Source organism: Nelumbo lutea, chromosome 4 (genome assembly GCF_056320005.1).
Source record: "Nelumbo lutea isolate HS-2025 chromosome 4, American lotus-T2T, whole genome shotgun sequence".
NCBI lineage: Eukaryota > Viridiplantae > Streptophyta > Magnoliopsida > Proteales > Nelumbonaceae > Nelumbo > Nelumbo lutea.
In genome coordinates this window covers 33306602-33326084 of record NC_142687.1, presented here as the reverse complement: position 1 = coordinate 33326084, position 19483 = coordinate 33306602, and the positions used below count along the sequence as shown (strand labels likewise).

The following is a 19483-nucleotide window of genomic DNA, read 5'->3' as shown; positions in this document are numbered from 1 at the left end:
CCGATACTTTGAACCTTGGGTAGAGCTGAACCCGACCCCAATGATTCTTCCTGTTAATCGAAAATCTCTCTGGAGAAGGTTTATAGACCATTGCTCTGGCGTCTCCGACCCTTTCTCTCTAACTGAAAGGTAAGAAATGACAGAATCCAGTGCTTTCAAGCATTGTAACTCTGTTATTCTCTTGTTTAGAGCTTCTAAAAGTTCAAAAACCCCTAGTTCTCAAAGAAATAAAGCTTCGTTTTTTCTCAGGAAGACCCCAAAACATTGTATCAGTGAGGGAAAAAATAGAGAGACCACTGAAACCAGTAATGGCGATTGGCGAGGGGAGGAAAGACTGCTGTCCGGTTTCATGTCCTTTAACTCGTATCCTTTCACTCAATTGAACAAAACGCCCGAAAGTAGAGAGGAGCACAGGGATAAAAAGGTAAATTTAATTTCGATCGTAAGTTTGAGTTAAAGGATAAAACGGACATTTCAGCCGTTTTAGTAAGGTACATTTAGTAAATTCGCTAAACGTTAAAGGTAGTTTAATAAATTTACCCAAAATATATCGTCTTCCACTCTTCTGCAAGCCTATTCTCGAAACCTCGACCAGGTGACAAGACTCGAGTTTGGACGAATTTGCGACGAGCCTCTGGCGAGTTCTGACCAAAGAAACAATAAGGTGGTGAATTATTTTCTTACTTTTCATTTTTTGTTTTAGTTTCCCAAATATCAGTAATTATTTATGAATCGTTTTGGGCAGATTTTGCTCCTTTTTAGGACGATTATGGCATTTTTTTGCAACCAATCTGATCTTCTTGTTTGAATTCTTGCTCCCACTCTTCACGTGCTTGTGCATATATATATATATATTTTTTTTTTCTTTTCACTTTGATTATACATGTGGCTGGTTGCTTTTACTGAGCTGCTATTGTGACTGATCCCCCTTGATAATAATCTTCGATGGGGAAGAGAAGGAGGTTTAGAAAGTTTGAATATTTATGTTTGGTGGCTTCTGCTGAAGGGGTCCATCCAACAAAACTAGGGGAAGGTCAATGGGAATCGACAATGGGGGATTTGGCCTGCTAAAGGGGGTTTATATTACTTTTGGATGCTTCTCCATTCCATCATACTATATCGAAACCTGTATATACCTAATGGGGTTTTGCATGTCCAGGCTATTATTCTTACCCTATGTTCTAGAAAAATAATCTCCTGGAGCTTGTTTAGTTGACTTTATGGTGTTGGTTCAGCGGTGCCAAAATGATCGATGCCCGTGCTCGTAGAGCTTTTTTATATACATAGAGGTTCAATGGTTCTGTGATTAAATTTTGTCATTTTGTGTATAGTAAACTTTAGTTTAGTATACAAATGTATGTTAGATCTAAGAAGGCAAACCCAAGGGCCAGTGTAAATGCATGTTAAAAGTGTACAGATCAAGGGAGCGAATTGAAGGCCTCATTCAAAGGAAAAAGTTCTCATTTTTTTTTTCTTTAATTCACAGTCCGTAAAATTGTACTTTTTTTTATCAGTGAAAATGATTTTATTAATAAAAAGGTATGAGAATTAGTACATAGATTGGGTGGTCTCGGCTACCCCAATCCAAATCATTCCACATTTCCACCCAATATTTGCTTTACATTCTTACAACATAGCCCAGAAACAGTGTTCCCTATTAGCCCCATGTAATGCATACCCATGGAGTCTTTCCATCCTGTTTTGGCCAGCTTATAATCACTTTGGAGTCGCCTTCAACAACCAACTTTCTCACACCTATTTCCATGGCTTTTTGTATTTTTTTTTGGACTTAGTTAGACTTCTTTAATACCCACTTCTGAGTCATATAAACCCAACCATGCTCAGAAGATAACTGAGTTAAGTATTCTTCCAAGACAGAGATGGTTGGTTTAATTGTGCCCCCGTCCTGCAGAGCTCTTCTGAACTGGTTTTGCTAGATTCATAGTATGATTTATAGGCTTGCCATTGAATCTGATTTCCTAAATTCAATTAATCCAGTTTGTTGCATAAATTTAAGTTGTGGGTTAAATTCTCTATATGACCCATATTTCATGAATGAATGAATCCATGTTATTTGTCCCCCCAAAAAAGAAGTTTATATGACCATGTCCAATTCATTTAATGCATCAATTTAATTGTTTTAGACTTTTTATAGATTAACGGAAGGAAGGTTGTCACTTCCCTAAGGTCTATATGGCCATGTCCAATTCTTTGGAAGCTACATATCATTTCTAAAACCTGAGAGCTGGAGTGTTTTTACTATTTTTACTAAAAGTGGAATCTAGCATGCTATTTTCTTTGAAAAAGTACGTATACAACTGTAGAGTCACAACTATATAAGGGTTTTCTGTTTTACCTACATATTACTGAATTATTTCCTACAAGTTAGGAAGAAACCAATTTGTAGGTCACTAGGTATCTTGGGGATTCAGCAAATCTTACAACACTGTTTTGAACATCCTCTAATGCTGCTTTTGAGATTCGGATGTTTTTAATTTATAAGGGGGAATATATGGTGTTTGTCTAGATTTACCTTGCACAATTTAGGTCTTCTGGTACTCAGTATATAAAACTACCCTTCAGTCATATTCTCCATTCTACCTAGGAAAAAGTCCATATAAAGATAAGGACAAAGACACAGATATGGGAAATGGAGGGAATGTACATGCTGTATACCTGTATCCAGTGTCATATAGGTTACATATCTTATCTGACGTGGTTATCACTGTCTCATAGTCTACCAACTAAAAAGAAACTAATCATGTTTTCCTTTCTTATTGCCTGTTATGCATTCTTTCAGTTGTTCTGTAGATTAAACTTACATGCAAATGCAGATGATTGAAGAAATTGAATGAGATGACTAACATCTAATATCATATCAGTGATGACTCTGCATCTAGGACCATTTGAAGATGCCATTCGAACCATTTATAAATGATCATGATTTCTGATCACCTAAATTACAATATACAATACTTCACGCTATCATACTGAGTATAATTGGAGGGAAGAATCTCCTTAGTTACTTCAGTGCTGCATTTGAAATGCATAACTAGGATGGCTACTACAATAAAAATATGAACATAAGATCTTTTGGACTCTGATACTTGATATGACTGGAGTTCTGAAATTGCTGGTGATAGAGACTAGAGAAAGAATAATTCTGAAGTTCTAGTGTATGTCTGCTGAACTATAAGAACCGTGTAGAATTAGATCTGTTCTAATGACTTGTCACAAACACTAGGGTTCAATTGAGAAGAAGCAAAGAGTAGAAGATGCAGAAAGAAGAGGAGAGAGAGTCATAAGTTGTTATTCACAAACCCATAGTTGTGTATTAACTGGTTTCTTAAAAAAATACTTTGCCTTTATTTTTAAGGAGAACACTATAATCAGGCAGGCATAACTCTTCTATAACAATAAGATGAGTTTGTTGCTGAACAAACTGCGCTTGATGTGGTTCATGTTTTAGATGGAAAATTCTCTGTATTTTTAAATCATTGTATGCTTAGTCAATTGCTTTTATATATTTTCTAAGTTACCCCTTTTATGTCCATGCAGCTTATAAAAATTTCCCATCATGTCATGGTGTACTATTGAATCTGATCCTGGTAAGGCTCATTAGACTTTCTATTATGTTTTTTGTTAGTCCATGAAATATACTACTTTAAAAAGTATGAATGGGCTCAAAAATATTTCTGGAATTTTTTAAGGGCAATATTTACCCCTCTATATTTTAATTTAATGATAAAAGATAAGGGTAAATAGGGTAATTGGTTCTTGATATTAAATGAGTTGAAAAGAGGTAATTTAAAGATATTCAATGCATTCAATTCTCTCTCATTAAATCTAACATTTAGGTTATTAACTTGCATTCATGTTCATTGAATCATATATTTAAGTCATTTTTATTTCTTCTCATTGATTAAATTCATACTTAATAAATTAATAATTCCAATAACATAAAAGCTTATACCTTTAAAATCTACCTAACAAAAATAGTGTTTTCATCTAAGTGGTGGTAAGAAATTAAACCATTTTGGGTCAATTGGGTTAATCCATGCTGCCACGATTAAATAATAAAATAAAAAAAATAGATAAAATGAAAAAATAGAAATTAAAAAAATTGGGAACATTTTTAACATACATATTAAACAATAAGTATGTTAAATAAGAAATGTTTTATTTATAAAAAAAAAAGATATGTTTTTAAAATGGAATGTAAAATTTAAAACCAATTGGAAATAAAAATGTTTTCTTATTCTCTCTCATTAAATCCTATATTTGAAATATATTTTTCTCATCATTAAATCTTGTAATTTTTTTTGATGAATGATAATAAATTTATTAATTTAGAAGCAGATTTAGAGTGATTTCATACAACATCCCAAGGAGAGGCGCGAGCTGCAGCTCCTCCTTGAATCTTACAAGTAAACTAGGAAAGAAAAGCAAGAATCACAACTGAGCCCAAAACAATTCTTCCCTATTTACCCCTTGCTTAGCTAACACATTTGACAAAGTAGTTGCTGATTTCCCCACCCACTGTACAGTGACCAACATATTCCTTGTCAACCAACTAAATTTCTTCATTTCATTCTTGTAACACCGCATAGCCTCTTCAGGATTTTTCAACCAACCCACGACCACTTTGGAATCTCCCTTGATTGTTAGGTGTTGTATCCCCAGTTGGTTTGCAAATTGCACCCCTTGTACAGCAGCTAAAAGCTCTGCCCTGTTGGAGTCCCCAATTCCCAAGGGACCTGAGTAGAGCAACAAAATCTCTTCCTTCTCATTTCTCAAAGCACCTCCATTCTGGATAATCCTGGATTACCCATGCTACTTCCATCAAAATTCAACTTCAGTGAGCCTTCGGATGGAGGAGACCAGCTTGTAATTGATTTGTCCTTTAGGGATGAACACCTCGCTACTGCTAACCAATTTCTCCAAAGGTCATTAAAGGAGAATTGATGAAAGATTTCCAAGGTCTTCAGCCAAGGTATTGCCCTATTTAACATACAGTCTTTCAATTCCTGACTGCTCTTTCCTTTTCTTGAAAAATTCTAACATTCCTTTCTTCCCAAAAGTCCAAATCAAGGCAACACGAGCACATCTCCACATAATTCTCCCTATTTTTGTAGGCCAATAAAAGGTAGAATGGTTGAAGAGCATGTGAACTTCTGTTGGTAGACTCCAACTACTCCCAAACAATGAAAGTAGCCAAGCCCAAAGGTCTACAGAAAAGGGACAAGATATTAATAGGTGGTAACAATCCTCACCATGATCTCTATAGAGGATACACCAATTAGGAGAAATACAGAGGAAAGGTCTTTTCTTTTGTAGGTTATCTAGAGTGTTTACTTTCCCATGGAATATTTCCCAACAAAACGCCATAATTTTTTGGGGAACTGGCCTGCACCAAATTTCTTTTGACGGAAAGGGTTGGTGAGTAGAAAGTTGAGAGATGGACTTGAAGAAAGAAGCACAAGTGAAGGTTCCATTGGGTCTAGGAGTCCATACCCTCTTATCTAGCTTGGAGGGATCCAAACGAACCTGATTAAGACAACCAAGCAAGACAGAAAGAGATTCAATTTCGTCATCCCTAAGTCCTCTACGAAACCCAAAATCCCAAGTAGGATCTAAGGGTGTTCCCAAAGGTGAGAAATTTTGAGACCACCTCTTTTTTGTACAAAGAAACAGAAAATAGCGAAGGGGACAGATCCTTTAAAGGTGTGTCTCCTACCCAAATATCCTCCAAAAAATGAGCAGTGTTGCCAGAACAAACTTCATACCTGATAAAATTGAGGAATTGAGGAAGGGTGTTGTGAATGGCCTTCCAAGGTGCTGCTAGGTTAGCTTGCCTTGATACACTAGCATCCCATCCATTCTTTGACCTCCCATGAATGCTTCCCACCACCTCATGCCACAACCTCTCTCTTTCCAATGGCCATCGCCACAACCATTTCCCTAACAGAGCTTGATTTTTTCTAGTTACCCTCCCAAGTCCCAAACCCCCATCTTCTTTATTTCTGCACATAATTTCCCAATTAACCAAGTGATCGTTTTTTTCTTATCCTGGCTACCATAAGAAATCTCTCATCAATTTCTCCAGTTTCCTAGCTTCCCTAACTGGTATCCTAAAAACAGACAAAAAATAGGTAAGTAAGTTAGCCAAGGTAGCTCTTATTAAGGTAATTCTCCCTCCTAATGAGACATAATTCCTCTTCCATGAGGCTAATCTCTTCTCAAACTTTTCTATTACTGGGGTCCAAAATCTACTCTCCCTAGGATTTGCCCCTAAAGGAAGCCCCAAAGTATGACATAGGCCAAGCAGAGGTGGATCACTCAAGACACTCTGCAATAGCCTCGACCTCCCTTACCTCCAAATTTATACCCGCTATGCAACTCTTTTCCAAATTTTTCTATTCGAGAGATTAGGCACAATTTTTGCTCCTCAATTCTACCAAAATGATCTCTATTCCACTCTTTTATTTTGGCTCTCAACCTTTTTAATTTCTTATGAAACTTGATCCCCTTCCATCTTACCCCCCCTCTCCTCCTCACCTCACCATTCTTTCACTTTTTTCACAAAATCTGGATGGGTAACCCACATATTTTTGAATCTAAAAGGTTTGGGTCCTGTAGGAAAAAACTCAGAACCTATCTGGATAGGACAATGATTGGAGGTGACCCTGGGTAACGCTCTAGCAACCAAGTTTTCCAAACTATTCTCCCAGACAAGGTTTAATAAGAACCTGTCCAACTTCGAACCCAAAGGGGTTTCTTGAAGGTTGGACCAAGTGTAACCGACTTGTAGCAGATGTATTTCCTTCAATTCACAATCTTCAATAAAACCATTAAATTTCCGCATGCTTGTTGTAATTACCTGTTGGGGATTACTAGTTTCATTAGAGAATCTAATGACATTAAAATCCTCGCCCAGGCACCAAGGGCCATACCATAGCCCCTTGATTGCATATAGTTCCTCCCACATCTCATTCCTCTCTCTATAGGAATTAGGGCCATAAACATTGGTTAAGACCTATACACACCCATCCTCTACATTCTTACACTTGATGGAAATTGAGAATCTGCTTATCAATTCTTCCACTACTTCCACCACATCCTCCCTCCACAGTGTTACGATCCCCCCCGAGGCTCCCCAAGAAGGAGATGAGCTCCAACCTAAACCTCTAGACCTCCAAAAACTCCTCACCCATCTCCCGTCTAATTCCATCATTTTGGATTCTTGTAATAGCACAATATCGGGTTTTTCCCTTCGGAGTAGGTCTTTGATCACCCTTCTCTTTCTTGCACTCCCTAACCCTCTTACATTCCAACTAATAATTTTCATCGAGACAAAATAGCAAAAACACCCATGGCCATAATCTCCTCATTTTAGGCCCTTCCTCCTATCCCCTCTACCACTAAATTCTAAATCTCCCTCAATGTTTGAGATTAGCCTTTCCACTTCAGATCTTTTTTCTTCTTTGTTCCTTTTCCACCCTTCCTAATACAACAATCATCCTCTTTCTTTTTTCCACCCTTTCTAGCCAATGTTTGATGAAGAATTTTACCCTGCTCACACTTATTTTGGCTACAACATCTCTCTAAGAATCCTTCCTTTTTTTTAGTTCCTCCATCATTGTATAGATCAACTCCCAAATTCTGTCCGCCTCCCCCTTACTACTTCCTTCCATCACCCTCTCTCCTCCTTCCACTATCACCCTCTCTCTTGTATCAGAACCTTCTGGATGGGAAGCTGGCATATTTGTTACAGGCATAGCACACAAGTCAGTACCTAAAAAAGAATTGACACCCATACCTGGTAGGACGGGGGTAGGACTAGAATCACTGAAATTTAGTTGCTGACAGGCGACAAATGGTTTTAAGGCCTTTCCCCTTTTTGGACAAAGTTGTGAAGTAGACATAGTGAAAGAATCACTTCCTGATGACCTACCCACTTGGAAATCCTTTCTCTGTGTTTTCGACACTGGAATACCCACATCCATCCTCACGGCCGATTCTTGTCCCTCTCCACCAACATCCTGTAATTCATTAGACTCAGGGTCAGCTCCCTCGACGAAGGGAAGATGAGTTTTCACAGCTTTAGGACCATTTTCTTTGCCATTTCTAGTCTTCCCGCCACCTACCTCTTCAATCTCTTCCTCTAAAAATAACAACTCTGTATGCAAACTTTCTATTTCAAGTAAATCATTGTTGCTTTTTGGAGACAGACTTCCCAAACTTATAGTTTCATCTATATCAGAATCGTCACTGCTATTTTGTTCACTCAACCAATCTTCAAACTCTGTTCTGTTCAAATCACTAGGCTTCAAGTATCTTGGGTTGCGCCTATCTGGTGAGAGACGGTTCGCCAGGTTGGATGAGACCCATTGTAGAGAGCCTTGAGACCGAGAGTCTTGAGATTTTACGCCTGAACTGTTCGGCCGAAAGGAGGGATTCAGGGTAGAAGAAGATAGACACTTAATCTCGTCTATCAGCTCATCCCTCCTCCCAGTCATGTACTTACTTAAAGGGTCCCTTGGCCCATCTGTCTTGTAATGGGCCTTGGGCTCAAAACTTGTAATATAAGAACCCGGCTTTAAAACCTTTACTTGAGTTGCCTTCTCCGGCCCACCAGAAAAGGGATCCACTCGACTGAGCCCATTTTCTAAGTCTTTTCCTCCCATGTGACCTCTTAACAAGTCATGCCCCCTGTTTTAATGGTCGAACCAGCAACCCTCCCTGTCTGAGGTTGCTGGTTCAGCCCTCTCCCTTTAGACACTGGTATATTTTTTTCTATTTCCCCTGACACCACCTGCGCAAAAGATCTGCCACTTGTCATAGCCTTTTCTTGCTTTCTACAGGTTTGACCTTCCATCTGCCCCAAAGCTTTTTGGCTTCCCAGAATTTCTTGGCCCTTTTTAGTGAAACATTCCTTCCCATTCGAATTAACCAATCTCACAAGTCCACATAATGCTTCTTCTTCCTCTTCCTCCCCTCCTACCATACGAGCCTCCTTCCACAGCCCTGCTTCAATGGAGGATTCTAGCCACACAGAGACAAAACTCCCCTCTGTTCGTAACTCTACCTTTCGTGGAATGTCTTCTGGCTTCACACCACTTAGCAGGATTGCTACTGAATAAAGATCACCCCAGAAAGCTCCTTTCAAGATTCCTTCACACAATACTGCTATAGACTCTGCTACTTCTTGTTTCCACAGATGAAATGGCAAGCCTATTACACGCACCACCACATCATCTTTGACAAATAAATCCTTGGAGTTGGATGTTGGATTCCATTTAAAGACTGAATGATCCGAAATAAGCCTGAATATTGGTAGCTGATATTTCCAATTCATTCTCTACTAGATCTAGGAGGGCTTTACAATTATCGAAGGGGGTTACTATGAAGACAATCTTCAGCTTCAACCTGGTTGCCAGTAAGTCAGCTACCCTCCTCCAATCATTAACCTTTTCCTTGGCTTGCATCACAAACTTACCATTCCCACTCTTCTCTCTCTAGACCTCCCACCATTCTGCATTGGCCTTTTGTTTTTGCCATGACCACTGACCCTTGTTCTACCATGCTGTTGCTGAGATATGCCTTCTCCTCCCTTATGGAGGCTTTTTTATCATTTGCTACTCTTTGAGCAACCAGTCAACTTCCCCCCATCCTTGGCTTTGTTTTCCTGCTGGTAGACACACCAGTTGCCTTCGTCCCTTACCAAAAAATTCAGCCAAAGCTATGAAGAAGCATTTTCTATTCCTCTTACATTCAACAACATATCTTCTCCCTTCTAATGTACTAAAATACTGCCAGTTTATCTGCTTACCTTTTGAACAGGCTCCAGCTTGAAATCTCTTAGCCACTCGATCACTTCTAATACTTCCAGCAATATTGTACCCTTTTTCGCTTCTCTTACCTTCAGGCTTACCTTCCCCTTGATTCTCATCTCTTCGAACAGGAAATTTTTTGCTTCTGTCTTCAAGGATCTCCTCCACTGACCTGCCTGCACGAACTCCATTCCCTTCAAGGATCTTCAAGATCTCTTGTCAAATTGTTAGACCAAAATATTAAAAAAAAAAATGTTTTGTTGAGCTGAAACTCTCAATACACAAAATTTGCATATCTAGGGTTTTGATACCTTGAACTAGGGTTGTTCACGCACCTAAAATCTAATTGTTCTCTACTCTTTAAAATTCTTGTAATTAAATCCACTATTAATTTTAATAGTATAAAAATAAATATTTGAAAAGTAATTTGAAAACAAAACCATTTTCTTCCCTACCGGTGGTGGGCAAGCAATTTGACCATTTGGGGTCAAATGGATTAATAAATAATGCCATAATTAAATAATAAAAATTAAAATAAATAACTATGAAATGTAAGAAGTATTTTTATTAATGATGAAAATGGAAAGCCAATTTCAAAATCTACCTAGAAATTAAATGATGTCATGGCCAAATAATAAAATTTTTAGTAATAGAAAATACAAGGAATCACAAAAATAAAAAAAAAAAAGATAAGAGAAAATTTTGGGTAGATATCTAATGTTATATATTTATAAAAAATAAAATATCGGGGTCATCTCTAATATTGTATATTCATTATATTGAACAAAAATAAGTTTTATACATAAGAAATAATTTTATCAATGATGGAAATGTAATACAAAATTTAATGTCAACCTAGAAATCAAACAATTTTTATTTTTAGATGGTAGGTTAGTGGTTTAAGTAAAATGATACCATAGACAAACAAAAATTAAGTGTGATAAGTAAAAAATATTTTATATAATGTAAATGAAATATATAATTTAAAGGGAAAATTATAGTCAAAGTCGGCTATACATTTAAAGTTAGGTTGCAGGTTGGTCCAGAAACCAACCAAATTCTGAAAACCGGCTCTACATTTCAAATTATAAAAGCCCCCACTATGTCATCGGAGGCTTATGTGGCTGTTGCCAACATTGGACTCTTATTCCATGTTGGACACAACAGACAACCTATATCGAAAATAGGTTTTTAGTTTCTCTTCCACTCCCTCTGTCTCTCGATCTCTTTCCCTTCTCTCTCACTCTCACAGTCATCTCTCGATCTCCCGCTCCCTCTGTCTTTCCCACTCTCTTTGCTTCGATCTGTAGCCAAATCAAAATCTCTCTCTACCTCTCTATTATTCACCCTCAATCTTTCTCACCCTCGCTCGCCCTCTCTGTCAAAATCTCCTTCTTCCTCAATCTCTAGCGTTCTCCAATTGGTGTAAATTTCATAGCCAAGAGTTTCTTGTGAATTTTATCAAATTGGTGTAATAATTTTTGAACCATACCAAGTTGGTCTCGTGTTCTTTTATACGATTTGATTAATACCAAATAAGTGCGTAAGAAAATAAGAAAATAAAAAAATGAGAGAGGGAGAGGGAGAGAAACTGAGGGAGAACGATCGAAAATAAGGGAGAAGGAAGATCGACAGAGAAAGAGAATGAGAGATATTGAGGAAGAATGATAGGCAGAGAGAGAATGAGAGAAAAACTAAAAACCCTTTTTTTATTTTCCAATCACCCAACATTAAAGGGCAATTTCAGTATAAGCTTTTTATTGTGTCCAATATGGATTAAAAGTCCCATGTTGGCAATAGCCACATAATCCTCTGATGACATGGCGAGGGATTTTATAACTTGAAATATAGAGCCATTTGTTAGAGTTTTGTTGGTTTTTGGACCAACTTGTAACCAAATTTTAAATATACAGCCGGCTCCGACTATAATTTTCCCTAATTTAAAACTAATCCAAAAGCAATGCTATTTCTTATCTAGATGGTGGGTCAATGATCCAACTTTTCAAAAAAATGCATGATGTCATAATTGAATAATAAATATTTAAGTTTATTTTCAATCATATTGTTATTTTTTTAATTTTCAATTTCTATCTTAACTATGATATATCTAAAATTCAAGTAATTAATATGAAGAAAAATTTCTCATGTGCAACGCATGTGCTTAATTACTAGTATATTAAAATGGATGACCTTAAGAACATTATGGTAATTTATTGTTAATATCTTTCCTGAAATGTTATAGGTTGTAAAGATTTCCTTTTTTTTTTTTCATTTAAAGATAAACATGAAAATCATACCAAACTTTCCTTCATACATAAATAACATTATATTTCCTTTTTACAACTTTCTGAGGTTATTGAGACATCATTTTAGAGTGCCACATATTTGGATCTGTTCATTTCAACTTCCATACTTGCACATTGTGTTTTAAATACTTAACTCGAAAAGCTTTTCTGATCTTGAAATATGGAAGATTAACTTGTATCTGGGTCTGGGGTTCATGTACCACACCTATTGTGTTTGCAATTTAGATAAAACATGGAAAATAAATTGGTAACTATTAACCAATAAGTAATACCACTTTACTTACATTTGGTTGGGAGAAATACCTTTTCTTTCCATGCTCCCTAGACTTTACTGCCTTTCATACTTAAAAATAAACCCATGCCATTTTTCTTACATTTGGCAGCTGTGGAAGCCACCATAACCAAGAATTATATTACAAATCCAATTTTACAACATTAGCCCACCATTCCCCAAAGAAGTTGCCCCCAGTTCCTCCTTGTTTTGCCAAAATATCTACCAACCCTTTTGCTGATCTTTGCATCCATACTACATTTACAAGCCTATCCCTTTTCAGCATTTTGAATTTTTTATCTCCTTCATAATGTTTTTGCATTGCCATGGAGCCTTCTCATTTTCCAGCCACTCAATCACCATGCAGAATCCCCTTCTAAATTCTAACTCTATGTTGCTATAGTTAAAACCTTTTGGCTAATCTTAGCCCTTGCAAAGTGGCTAGCATGTCTACCTTTAATTTATGGAGTTTCCTTGCCCAATTGGTCCTGAGAAGATGCCAAAATAAAACCATTACAATCCTTGATAATCACTCAATGTGTAACATTACCTAGTTTTTCTTTTTGTGCACGTAATATATTGTTTTTGGTGGCATTTCATTGTTATTGGTTATTTAACTCTGCTCCATGAATTAGGTGTAAATTGTTGAAGTTTCTGGTGGGTGTTGCCCTGTTGGGAATTTGACAAGTTGCAGTAGTCAACTTCTGTTCTCATCCAACTAAGACTGCAGAATTGCAGCTGGAATTTAGGAAATACCCAACCACCAAATTTATCCTTCCCCCAACTCGAGCCTGTTTTTGCCAACTCATGGATTTAACAAGTTAAATGAAAACTTTTGTTGACTCAGGGTTTAGTCTTCACAATTTTTAAGCTTAGCTGAGAAGACTGAATGACCATGATATGCCTAAAATATGACTCAAATCCATGACTTTACCAAGTTAAATTTGAGTTTTTTAACCATGATCTAGAGAGATGTATGCCTGTGTTTCTTTTCACTTCTCTTTCTTTGCATCAAATTATTATATTTCTTATTCCAGATTCTTCTGTTTTGAGTTCCAGGTGTGTTTACTGAACTTATACAGCAAATGCAAGTAAAAGGCGTGCAGGTGATCTATCTTGAGGCTTCATATAATTATCATAGGTTCCATAGACTTATATAATATGGTGCAATCTTCACAATGCATTTTAATGATGTCTTTTTTCTTTATTTCTTACCACAAACACATACCAGTCAATTTACAAATTACACTGAAAATGGTTTTTCTTTATTATGCACATGTAATATGGGGAATGCTGAACCATCTATTGTAAATTGATATCTTAGTTAATAAATCCTCTAATTCCTGTTCTAGGTTCCTTCCTTCTAACCTGTCCTCCACACCACATTCTCTTTGGGCCTCCTTGTGGTCTAACTCCTCAATCCTCCTAACAATCCTCTCTTTTATTTCTTCAATTTTCCCAAATTCATCCTTATTCCAATCCTTTATTCTTCCTTTTAGCCTCTTCATTTTTTTTTTTTTTTTTGAGAATCTTATCCCTTTGTTATCTACATTAATCCCATCTTCCATCCACCATTCCATTATTTTTTTTAGTAAACTTTGGAACTTCCCGCCACATGTTTTCAAATCTGAAAGGTGTAGGGCCCCCAAGGTGAAAGGTCCGGTCTAGGCATAGAGGGCAATGGTCAGAGGTTACCCTAGGGAGGGCTCTCAAGGTTAGTTTTTCCCACATTTCTGTCCAATCAATGGAGAACATGAACCTATCCAATTTTGAACAGATAAGAGTTTCCTAAAAGTTGGACGAGTCACCAGTGTAGGTCCAGTAGGAAGTTTGCAATAAGGGGTTCTTTTAGTTCTAAGGTTTCCATCAAAGAGTTAATTTTTCTCATACTCATGGTTATGGCCTGGCTTGGGTTATTTGTTTCATTGATAAACCTTATGGCATTGAAATCACTGCCCAAATGCCAGGGCCCCTCCCATAGACCCCTGATTGCAGCTAACTCTTCCCAGAGATGGTCCCTTTCTCTGTATGAGTTGGGGCCATACACATTTGTTAAAACTCACTCTTCCATTTTTTTTTTTTTTTGGCTTTTATTGACACTAAAATATTCCCAGTCACTTCTTCCAGGCACCACTTCCTTATTTCTCCAAATCGTAAGAATACCACCTGAGGCACCCCAAGAAGGGGCGAATGACTAATTCAACCCTCTACTGCTCCAAATACTTTTATCCATCTTCTATTCAACTCTGCGAGCTTTATTTTTTGTAGCATTACTATATCTGGTTTCTCTTTTCTTGAGTCATTCCTGATTCCTGATAATCCTTCTCTTTTTTGCACTCCCCAAGCCATTCCAACAAATAATCTTCATTGCTATTGACTCAAAATGCTTTTTTTTGATAGACTTTCATTTTGGCAAGCTCTTTCCCCACTTCCTCTGGTCCCTGCCCCACCTTGCTTGGTGAGTCATTGGTTTTACCTTCTTCTACAGAGCTCACAGCATTTTTTTCTCCAAACTCTACTGGGTCTCTAGTAGTGTTCTGCCCCTCCCCTTTCTTCTCAGACATCTCTTCCAATTCTACTAGTGCAGTTAAGTTCCCTAGGATTAGGTCCATTATTTCCTTCTCCTCAAAGTCAGCATCCCTTGATCCTCCCCTTCCCTCAGATGCACCCAGATCATTGTCCATATCAAGCGTAGCTTCCAAGACTGGATCTGCCAAGACAAAAGAAGAGGAGTTAGTACAGAGAGAAGCGGTTACAACAGGAACAGAGGGCACAGAGTGTGTGTGTGTGTGGGGGGGGGGGGGGGACAGCTGGAGCGATCTGTTCCTCAGGTGAAACTGTGTTTGGCTCATCTTGAAAACCCAAAACCCCACTACTGAGATTCTGCGGTTGTGCTTGAGATGTTCCGTCAACCATTTCTTTCTCAGGCTCTTCTGTAGATCCCCTAAAGTCTGCAATAGAATTTTCCACCCCCACTTCCTTCAGTTCTAGAACTTTAGTACCAGAGTTCTCTTCAAATAAGAGTTTGGTTCCAAAACACTCGAAATTTGCCATTTTGCAACCCTTTGTTGAATTAAGGTTTAAAATACTTGAGGGTTGATTGACTTCCTCCTCTTCAATATCTCTGAGGTCCTCCTAATCAGTTTCATCTTCTAAATCCTTGTGTTCTTCTCTGTTGTAATGCAGGTTTGTAGTTGGATGGGAAACACCGCAAAACTTCCAAGACAAAGGGTTTTCTGAGTCTCTTTTATTGAATGCTGCCTTAGGAGTTGGACTGGAAACACCCCTGTATGCAGGATCTGCTGCAGGTTGTTGAAAGCTAGAGGGCTGGTTCGATTGGGACGATGATAGACCTTGAGATTCGTCCCCAATCGACTGGTTGGGCCCCTGCACCTGATTTTTTAAAGGGTCACGTGATCCAGTCAAAATAAAAGGTCTCGGTTCAACCATGGGGTAGACTGCTCATGACCCAAACCAAAGTGGGTTACTACCACACCACTGCTGAATTGAAACTTATCCGCGGAGCGGTTAGATTTCACCACCTCAGCAAAGGATAATTTTTGGGCCGTTTGTTTATTTTTGAAAAAAATGAAAAATGATCCTTTTGAGGAAAAAACCCATTCTGGCATTTTCTTGAGAGTTTTCAGTTTCCGGTCTTGTATGCTCCATTTAGCCTTTGCGGCAGTCCACCGAGCTTCGTCCACGTGGCACCCACTCATCCACGTCAGCTTCACCTTCTACCTTCAACACAAGACTTCAGAGCTTTGCCTCTATCTCCATTCTCCAATGCTAGCTAAACCAACCTCCAACAGTCATCGGCAAAAATTCTATTGCACGGGGTATTTTTCAGGCTTCACTCCTTCCACCTTAATCTTAGCCACACGAAGATCTTGCAAGCAGTAAGCTTCCAAGATTCCTCCACTGATAACTGCTATTCGGTGAAAGAGGCAGTCCTGCCGGAGGTTGAAAGGCAGACCAAAAAGCTTAATAACCAGGGTAGTTTCTGGATAATCAGCTTGTTACATGCCAGTGACCAATTTTCAATTGTGACCCAGCCGGCCTTTGTTTCTCCCACATCTAGGTTTGCTTTCAGTCGCTGAAAGGGGTAATCTCTACCTTTCCTTTTAGTTGGATCTTCTCCATTATCGCCTCTAGAATCTCCTTCCAGTCTTTTACCATCATTTTTTCCTTCACGACTTTCCTCTGGCTCCAGTTTGTTCTTTTCCTGTCCATGCCAGTTTCGAGCAAGTTTCAGAGGTGGTGAGTATTGCTTCTGCCTCTTGTTGACTAACTTCTGGTTATTTTAGTTTGGCTTTTTCACTCCTTTGGTCACCCACACTTCCTTCTTCAGGCTCTACTTTTTTTGTTCCTTCCTGGTTAGTAGTCTGTTCATTTATAACTGGCTTCATTTCTTTCATTACAATTTCTTCCAACGTCTTGGCTAGTTGCATCCACCCCTGTTTTTCTCTGCCTTCTGGTAGGCAGACCATCTGTTTCTTTCCCTTGCCAAAGAACTCTGTTAAAGTGACAAATTTGTGGTTTCTTCTATTTTCTGGTAAGTATTTCTTTCCCCTTCGAGCCAGCTCATTCCTCCATCCCAGTGTCTTCACTGCATAGATTGGTCACCCACACTTCCTTCTAGTAAGTATTTCTTTCTCCTTCGAGTCAGCTCATTCCTCCATCCCAGTGTCTTCACTGCATAGGTCCCAGTCCAGCAGCACCATTGCCCTACTGTCCTCTCAGATTTTCGGAGTTAGTCTTCCTCTGGTCTTTGATACCATGAGGAATGAAGCTGACAATGGGTGGGAAGAGATGCTTGAGGGGAGGATTAGTGATGGCTCGTGCAGTTTTCATTTAGGGCTTGTTCGTTTGCTCTGAAGTCTGACATCTGAAAGTGCAATAATTACATTAAGACTAAGAGGTATATTGGTATTGGTGAACTTTTCTTTCCTCTGAATTCTGAATGCAGAGATTGTTGTTCTGGATTCTGAAAATTATCAAATATCCATTTTGACCCTATATATGAGAGTTTTTGTTTATCTTTTTGGGGGCAACATTGGAAAACAAAAAGTTGTATGATTGCATTTTAAGAGATAAGAGATAAGAGGAAACAAACAACCAATTTTCTCTTAAAGTTAAAAGATTCCTCTTAAGAGATGAGAGTTAAGAGGAAATGAACAGGCCCTTAGTCTTGGGGGTTAGGGGATGGAGTGATGGTGTAGGGTGTTTGAGGAAGTTTTCGTTTTTCTGTTTTGTTTGGTGTTTGGTTTTCTGTTTTTTTCTTGTTTCATTTGAGGTGTTTTTCTTCCCTTTATGGGTGATTCCTTGTCACCTTGTCTCATTGTTTTAAAAGGTTTAAGCCTTGAGGCATGAGGCGTACACCTTGAGGTGAGGCGCATAGATGTTGCCTCAAGGCTTAAGCCTCACAACTTTTTAAGCTACAAACCTCAACGAATGAGGCATAACGTGAGGCATAAAAAGGCATAAGCCTCGAGTATCAACGATATTTAGTGATTTAATGCAACAAAAAAAACATATTTTTATGCATTTTTTATTGTTCAAAATATAGAGAACTTCAATAATTATGGGAAAAAAAGAGTAAAAATGAAAAAACGATAGGGCAATTCTCTGTTTTTTTATCAATAACTTCAAAGTTTTATTAATAGGAGCAAGTACTGGTAAGTACAGTTGATTCAAATACAATTTAAAGTTCGTGAGAGATAAAACCTCTTATCTCTCCCCCAAGAACCTCTCTTCACCCCCTGCTTGGCTAGTGTATCAGCTACAGCATTAGCACTCCACTTAACCCACCCTATCTTTACTTCCATATCTCTAATTAGCCACCTCAATTTCTTCCTATCATTATTATACATCCACATTTTCATCCCCTCGTCCTGTAACCAGATGATCACCAATTTTGAATCTCCCCTGACACTTAGCTTGCTGATGATCATTGTTCTTGCTCTTTGTATGCCTCCCATTACAACCATTACTTTTGCTCTCAATGGATCTCCTTCCCCAGCCGGCCGAAAATATAGGGCAATGGTCTTGCCCTCCTCATCTCTAAACACCTCCAATGCCAGAAGGTCCTGGATTTCCTAAGCTACTACCATCCTCTATCCGATGGGCTCCAATAGTGACTTGTGAGTCTTATGAACGGATGAATCTGCTACTGCCTTCCAGTTCCTTAGTAAATCATTTGCTGAAACACATGAGAAACCTCCATGTTCTTCAAGAAATGCACCACTGTTATTTTAACTGCTTCAAATACTTCTTCTTTACTTCTTTATCCAGAAGAATCCTTGAGTATTTTTCTCTTATTATTTTAGAAGATTTCAATGCAAAAAAGGGGCCAATCAAGTTATTAGTTTCTCTTGGATAAATCAAGTGTTTTTTTTCTTATTATTCTGATTTCTTTTATCAATAACACCAGCTTCATTAAATTAAAAGAAAAGAGGGAATATGGATACAAAAGGGGAGATAAAATATCTTAGCTCCCTTAAAACAGAAAACAAAGGGAGTGAAAAGAGAAAATATTAAAAACTAGCCCAAAAAACAGACTCCCTATTCACTCCTTGCTTGGCCAACCCATCCACAAATAAGTTGGCACTCCTCTTCACCCAACCGTACTGAATCTCAATGTCCCTACCCAGCCATAAGAACTGTTTTTTCTCATTGTTCAAGTTCCACAAACCACTGTCCCCTATCTTCAACCAACTAACCACCACCTTCGAATCACCTTCCAGGATCAAAGGGCTGATATTTAATTCCTTTGCTCTTCGAATTCCTTCAAGCGTTGCAAGGATCTCAGTCCTAAGAGAGTCACCTTCTCCAGTAGGGCCAGAGAATAAAGCAATAACAATCCCTTCCTCATTCTTGAAGACTCTTCCAATCCTAGTGGGCCTTGGATTCCTTACACTGCTGCCATCAAAATTCAGCTTTATAAAGCTTGAGGGGGGAGGGGACCAAAACGGACAAAGAGTTCTCTTGCATCTAGCATTGGAAGCAATCTCTTTCCAGTTTCTTAGCAAGTCATCCACAGGAAAATCTGAAAACAACTCCAAAGATTTTAG

General features: G+C 38.2%; 1 protein-coding gene across 2 annotated transcripts in view; it reads left to right on the top strand.

Moving 5' to 3' along the window:
* The first annotated feature begins 488 nt into the window (after positions 1–488).
* The window catches only part of LOC148855075 (ubiquitin carboxyl-terminal hydrolase 2-like), a 28007-nt gene continuing 9012 nt past the window's right edge, over positions 489–19483 (top strand). Inside the window, exons 1-3 of one of the 2 annotated variants that reach the window (XM_088940820.1) lie at positions 489–664; positions 3559–3608; positions 13470–13516. In XM_088940820.1, the coding sequence (XP_088796946.1) occupies positions 3578–3608; positions 13470–13516 (78 nt within the window). In that variant the 5' untranslated portion in view covers positions 489–664; positions 3559–3577. Of the gene's footprint in view, positions 665–870; positions 1290–3558; positions 3609–13469; positions 13517–19483 lie in introns of those variants that run through there. The other variant, XM_088940821.1, reaches the window with a different exon arrangement.